General features: G+C 43.5%; 1 protein-coding gene across 1 annotated transcript in view; it reads right to left on the bottom strand.

The window, feature by feature from the left end:
* LOC308132084 (apoptosis regulator BAX) overlaps positions 1-1,271 on the bottom strand; it is a 34,516-nt gene extending 33,245 nt beyond the window's left edge. The window contains 1 exon segment of the mRNA XM_080499038.1: positions 1,081-1,271. Coding sequence (XP_080355164.1) covers positions 1,081-1,153 — 73 coding nt within the window. The 5' untranslated portion in view covers positions 1,154-1,271.
* Between the last annotated feature and the right edge of the window lie 5,955 nt (positions 1,272-7,226).

The raw sequence follows: 7,226 nt of genomic DNA on the forward strand, positions 1-7,226 counted from the left end.
ATCCCAGATGCTGGTCAACATATGTCTCCTGAATCAGCTGAACATACATATATCGACAGTGTTTGTTGTCTACTATTCCACCATGCAGGCAGGTCGGATTGCGGCTTTATGTGATGCCCCTGAACGCATCACTCAAAGCTGTCAGCTCCTGCAGTTAAAAACAGACCAACATGGGGGCTCGGAAAAAAGACTATTTTATTACTGAAACAGTTCAGAGAAGTGTGTTTCTGAAGACATTGGAAGCTGTGTAGTTGAAAAATGAAAACTGCTTCACAGATGTGTCTGCCTCGAGGGGGCGTGGCCTACCAGCTTCTTCACAGTATTAACTCCTCACTAAAAAACATTTTTCTCCGCACGTCATTGACCAACTTTTCTTTTGGTTCTTATGGGAGTCTGCAGGGGCCTTTAGAAATAAGTCATTTGTCGTATTTCTAGGTTTAGCAAAATGTTAAGATATGCTGCAAATAAATGTTATTTGTCACTTCATTTCAAATTAATTGACATTGTTCACAACAACATAATGATCAAATAATCATTTTCCTCTACGTAAATTGCAACTTTTTTCATTTGCCATTATGGATCTTGAATCTGATGGACTTCTAGATGTTTGCACAGAAACCTTTCCAGATATTAACTGCTGTCATGTTCCACATGTTGCTTGAAGTGGACGTGGGATCCTGATTGTGGTTTGGAGCTGAACTTTGTCCTCCCATAAACCCTCCGTGATCCCAGGGCGGCTGTCCCGGTGGGGACTGAGGGAACACAGCCTCCACCAGTGATAGGAGTGCAGAAGTGCGGGATGGCGCTCCCCTGAGCGGCTCCTGTTGTTTTAAACACTTCCGGACAGAAAGAATTTTTTACCTTAAGAACCTTTTTACCGACAACATCAAAACTAACTTCGGATTCTCACCTTCTACTTTCGAAGGTCTGGGTTAAACGTGGGGTCCTTTTTACCGACAACATCAAAGCTAACTTCGGATTCTCACCTTCTACTTTCGAAGGTCTGGGTTAAACGTGGGGTTAATAATCCTCCCGTACTGGTTGTTCTGGAGAATAAATCGCGTGTTCGTGTAAAAGTACCTTCTCCCCCCGCAGCGCCCTGCGGGTGCTCGTCCCCCGCCTCCCCGGACCGGGATCCTCGGCTGTCGGCCATGTATCCGGACCCCCGTGAGCTCACAGCCAACAAATACTCTGGAACTTTCTGATCCGAACATTTACTGCTCGTTCGGCCCGGTGAAACGCTGCAGTCTACCCGGGTGTGTCCGCTTCACCTTCCTGCATGGAATACGGAAGTGACACCACGGTGCAGGCACGCCTCTGCTCCCCGAGGGGGGCAGAATTCCCCCCTCCCCCGCCCGGGCAGAAGGCACTGCGGAGCCCGCCGGGCCATTTATGGATTTTTTGATTTATTCACATTTTAAAGTAGTTAATTTACTAGGATGATAGAGTTAACAGCATCAATCAGACTGATTACAAGCCTCCCTTGTACGGATTTAATTGACCAGCCGAAGAACTGGGGGGAGGGGTTGGAATGAGACAGGACTATGGAAGTAAAACTGTGCCATCAGATTCTGAATTCGAATTTTTAACTCTGAATTTTTTTACCATCGAAATCAGACTTTGAATTTGAAAAGCTGTCTAAAACATCTAAAAATATTCAGTGTGTAAAAATCCAATGTGTCTAAAAATTCATCTGCAAAAAAAAATTCGGCTGCAAAAAAAATTCGGCTGCAAAAAAAATTCAGCTGCAAAAAAAATTGGGCTGCAAAACAGCCAGAATCTCTGTGCCATCAGGACGATGCAATCGATACCTGTCTCATTCACCCAACATCCAATCAAGGGAAGCTTTGTTGGTCACGTGACCAGTGCAACACTGGGCAGGAGGCCCAGGGTTTTCAATCAGCCATGGAGGCCAGCGGGAGTGACGCTTCGGTGAGTATTTGCCTTTTATGTCTGTAAACCACACGTTGCAAATCACCAGAAGTTATGAAACAACATATGTGGTGAACTTTTAATGATGTATGAAAATGTTTTCAAAGAAATTACATTTACTGTATGCAATGTTTTACATGCAGAAAATAGTTCAATTGTCTCCTGTTTGATTTTTTTTTTTAATGTCCATTGAAGACTCTAATCTGCGCAGTGCTTGTTCTGGCAAAAACATTTTTTAACAAACATAACCAGGTCATTGACGGTGGTGCTAGAAACACTATTGCAGGGGGAGGGAACCCGCGCTCCGGAGGCATGTGGCTCTTCGGTAACGTCTTCAGTAATGTTTTGGATAATATTGTTTTCAAAGCATGGAGTTATTAGTATGCAGAATGAAACATTTTTGTATACTGCTTGTTTCATGTTACTTTATTACGTATTTCAATTAAAATTGTCTCCATTTGTAGGGCCTGGATATTCCTGACATTGACTGGGAAAACAGTGGACTTCCTTATGATGACCACTCCAGCATGGTTGTTCCACACACAGGATGCCCACTGACTGATGGACAAATGGCAGCTTGAAGAGCTGCAGTTCACCCAAGAGCTGCTCCAGTGCTTTGGCAGTGACATTTACATTGCTGCTGTTCAATTTTGTGATTAATTCCTTCATGTCTGAAGGAATCAATCAGAGAATCAGCTCTGAGTTTTGTATGTTGTAGCTTGAGTGTTGTAACAATGTAACAAAGACTTTCAATTGTGTAATATGGAAATAAAATCAGTGTCCACTTTATAACTTGAATATTTGGAACATTGCATATGTCAAACTAGAGTAAGAAGGGCAAGGAATCTCACAGTGCATGGTTCAGAGAATCGCTGGGTTGCTGTTCAACAAATGCAACAATTCAGTCAAGTCTTGGAAGTGGGATCTATGCAGTCACATTTATTTGAACAATTAACAAACATCAACATTAGTTACTTTGGACAAACAAGAAATTCAACCATTCTCATTTCTTAAATTTGGATTGTATAAATGAAAAACGTATCCAGACATCCAGAGCTCTCAAACATGTAATTTAGGCTTGGAAACATGAACTTTTCACTTTACCTAAATACAGGCCCAATATAGTAACTCACACAAGACCAAATCCCGTATGGCAAGTGGCAATGCATGCCAGGATGTCGTTTTTAAAAGAATTGTAGTCCGTATAATGTCCTGGGATGCACAAGGTCTCAGAGCAGGTGGAGGCCGTGGGGTGTCTGCCACTGATGATGTGGATGGTGAGACTTTGTGGCAGAACCTCCCGTCCAGTCCAGAGCTTCACCAGGTCATTTAATTCACTTGCAGCTGCTATAGAGTAGAGTACAATAGATTATGATCACGTGTACTCTGCGCACACTCAGACATTGGTAGCATGAGGAGGCCTTAAACCTACCATTGGCTATGAACTGTCCTACATAGCTCGACGTGCGGCATTTTGCTTGAATTGAGCAATCGTCCTCATCATCACTGTCATCTTGAGGCCATGTGATCTGCTGAAGAAGAACCTGCATTGAAAAAATAGCATGATAATAACTGATCATTTATCTAGAAACTAGAACTTCAAAGATAGTTTTAAACAACTGAATATTACTGGACTTTAATTGAAGTGACATAGTTTGAATAGCAGAAAAGATGACACTGTGGTGTATACATACATTATCAAGACCTAACAACTAAACAAAACATTTCCATCAGCAAACATAAATTCAGATATGCTCATTCAATATGCCTTTAAGATATCATTTTTTGTTCAGGTTTTGTATTTCCTAAAATTATTTATTTAATATCTTAAAAACAAAGGCAGTACAACCCACCACCAATGCAGATTGACACCATTTTTGTTCATAATCATTTTATTATATCTTACAAATTAAAGCTGCACAAACGATACTTTTAATCAGCACAAACCAGGACCAACGCAGCACAAACCACTTGACTATTTTCACTGATTTTCGCTGGGTGGGGTGGGGTGGGGGTGGGGGTGGGGGGGCAGCTCACGTCAGAGCCACATGCCTCCGGAGCGCGGGTTCCCTCCCCCTGCAATAGTGTTTCTAGCACCACCGTCAATGACATGGTTATGTTTGTTAAAAAATGTTTTTGCCAGAACAAGCACTGTGCAGATCAGAGTATTCAATGGACATTAAAAAAAAAAATCAAACAGGAGACAATTGAACTATTTTCTGCATGTAAAACATTGCATACAGTAAATGTAATTTCTTTGAAAACATTTTCACACATCATTAAAAGTTCACCACATATGTTGCTTCATAACTTCTGGTGATTTGCAACGTGTGGTTTACAGACATAAATGGCAAATACTCACCGAAGCGTCACTCCCGCTGGCCTCCATGGCTGATTGAAAACCCTGGGCCTCCTGCCCAGTGTTGCACTGGTCACGTGACCAACAAAGCTTCCCTTGATTGGATGTTGGGTGAATGAGACAGGTATCGATTGCATCGTCCTGATGGCACAGAGATTCTGGCTGTTTTGCAGCCGAATTTTTTTTGCAGCCGAATTTTTTTTGCAGCCGAATTTTTTTTTGCAGATGAATTTTTAGACACATTGAATTTTTACACACTGAATATTTTTAGATGTTTTAGACAGCTTTTCAAATTCAAAGTCTGATTTCGATGGTAAAAAAATTCAGAGTTAGAAATTCGAATTCAGAATCTGATGGCACAGTTTTACTTCCATACAGGACCCCCCCAGTTTTGTCGTGACCTTGCATAAAATTAGGCTATTTTTAATTATTTTTATTTGTGCATGAGAGTGGATCTTCACTCGTTCACTTTTCTAAAGCTTGCCAGCCTGCATGCAATGCTTGTCCTCACCAGTGAAGTTTGGGGGCACTAGTCTTAAACATCTCTTTAAAGCCTAACCACACAGCAGGATTATAAAATTGTCAGCAGGTTTACTAAACCTGAGAGACTACACACACGATGAGAAATAATCACAGCTTTAACAGTTTTGGTCATACAAGTGTGTGGTGTGCAGCCAATTGGCAACATCAACACACCACACATGAAACGATTTCACTCACAAACTTCCCTAGATCAGCGTTTTTCAACCACTGTGCCTCGGACCACTGGTGTTCTGCGAGATTTGGTCAGGTGGGCCATGGGAAATTATCCAATTTCACATTCTTTCGACAAAAACATTTGCTCTCACAGCCGCTGTCAGCTGTGAGAGCAGTGTCCAGTAGTGATGATCGAATTTCAATTTGAATTTGACATTCATATGACTTCCAGACAAGACATCATGCAATGTCCTGGGAATTAGTGATGATCGAATTTGAACGAATCGTTCAAAACCCGCGAGTCACTTTACTGAACGGTGACTCACGACTTATCACATTCATTAACTCGTTCACTGAGTCATTCTTGCTACAGCCTCTAGCCGCAGAGAGGAAAATATAAGTGTCACTGTTCTGCAGCTCGTCTAACTCCATTACTCACTTTAGCCGCCCTGTGAGAAAAGCAGCTGTAATGCTAAAAGAGCTGCTAAAAGCAGCTTGTAGCTGAGCCGCTAACGCTAGCTGCTAAGCACAGCAGCTTCCGGTCCTTACATTCACATGAGGCTTTCAGCAGCTCCAGTCAGCTTGTAGGTGAAGTTCAGCACGAATGACCGACTCACCTCGTTTCAGTCGTTCAGCTCACATGCCCGAGTCACCTCGAAACTCGTAAGAGTCGTTCACTGAATCGGTCAGTAGCACTTCTGCTGTGTCGTTCACCTCGTGAACCCTCCGCCCCTCCGCCCCTCCGCCCCTCCGCCCCTCCCTCACCTGAAAATCTGCAGCAGCGCTCCGCTCAGGAAGTTTCTGAGTGACGGCGGAGAAAAAAAAACATATTGTTTGTTTCACAAAGCTTGTAGAGATAAATACATGAATAATACATGGATAAATACACAACAATGTTAAAATACCACTGTAGCATGTATTGTGCTACTGTGGCGGCCGTTAGGCCGTCCTTTTTGAGCAGTACCGTTTTACTGCAGAGACCATTATGTACATCCACAGTTTAATCGCTCCGTACATTAGCAACGTCACCAGCTGAGCCTTGCCCTGACGTCATAGCACATATTGTGTGTTGCGCTGCGTTTCCTCGCAAATAGCAGTTTTCTGCACAATATTGGAGACGCAGAGCACCTGAGTAAGGCCACTGTATGCAGCCAATCAGAAAGGTGTGCCTGGCCCTAAAAAGGTTTTTAGCAACTTTTGTTGTTTTCCCTGGAGAGAAACCTTCAAGAGTCATCAAGGAGCAATATATATTAAATAAATATTAAATAACATTCTGTTAATGATATTGTGCTGCAATCTTAGAGTGGGATTAGTAATTTTCCTGTCTTTCAGGATTCCTAAATGTGATAGGCTGCATCGATGGAACGCACATCCCCATCAAAGCTCCTTCACAAGATGAAGCAGATTTTGACAGGGGTTACCATGCCAACCCCGGCTGCTGACCCCTTACCCAGACCCTGAACCAGGCCCCCAACAGAACTTCAACCGGGATCACTGCAGGACAAGAGCCCGGGTGGAGCTGACCATCGGCCTGCTGAAAGCCTGTTTCCAGTGCCTACGTCACCTCAGGGTGACCCTGAGAGGTCCTTCATAACACCCTGCCCTACATAGAGAGGGCCCTGCCCTACATAGAGAGGACCCTGCCCTACATAGAGAGGGCCCTGCCCTACATAGAGAGGACCCTGCCCTACATAGAGAGGACCCCGGTGATGATGATGAGCCCATTGACTTGTCAGCTATGCAGGATGGCAGAGCTGTCAGAGACACCATATGCCATCATCACTTCGGGGTCTGATCACCACCACCACCACCACCACCATCACCACCACCACCACCACCACCACCACCACCAAATAAAGACATGATGCACAATTCATTTGGTCTTCTTTATTTCCTACAAATACAAGAGCTAGTTTAGTTAATGTAGTTAGTAGTTAGCATAATTCACCTGGGACTGTACACCCACCCTTAACTTGTGCTCCAGTAGTTCTATTTCCACATCTGCCTTTCTAATCTGGCGGTCCAAGTACTGCATTTCCTTAGCAGTTTTTTCCATCTTCTGGAGCAGGTGGAGTCTATAGATCTGTTTTACAGATAACTGGGAGGACATTCAATGATTACAGTTGGACATGAATTCCACAGAATGAACCTCTGGTGTTTACTGAACATCTGTCTCACTGTGTCAGTCCTTGCAGTGGATGTTGAGGGACCCTCCTGCTGCTGCCCAGCCAGGCCCTGT

The sequence above is a fragment of the Blennius ocellaris genome, assembly GCF_963422515.1.
Source record: "Blennius ocellaris genome assembly, chromosome: 1".
Taxonomy (NCBI): Eukaryota; Metazoa; Chordata; class Actinopteri; order Blenniiformes; family Blenniidae; genus Blennius; species Blennius ocellaris.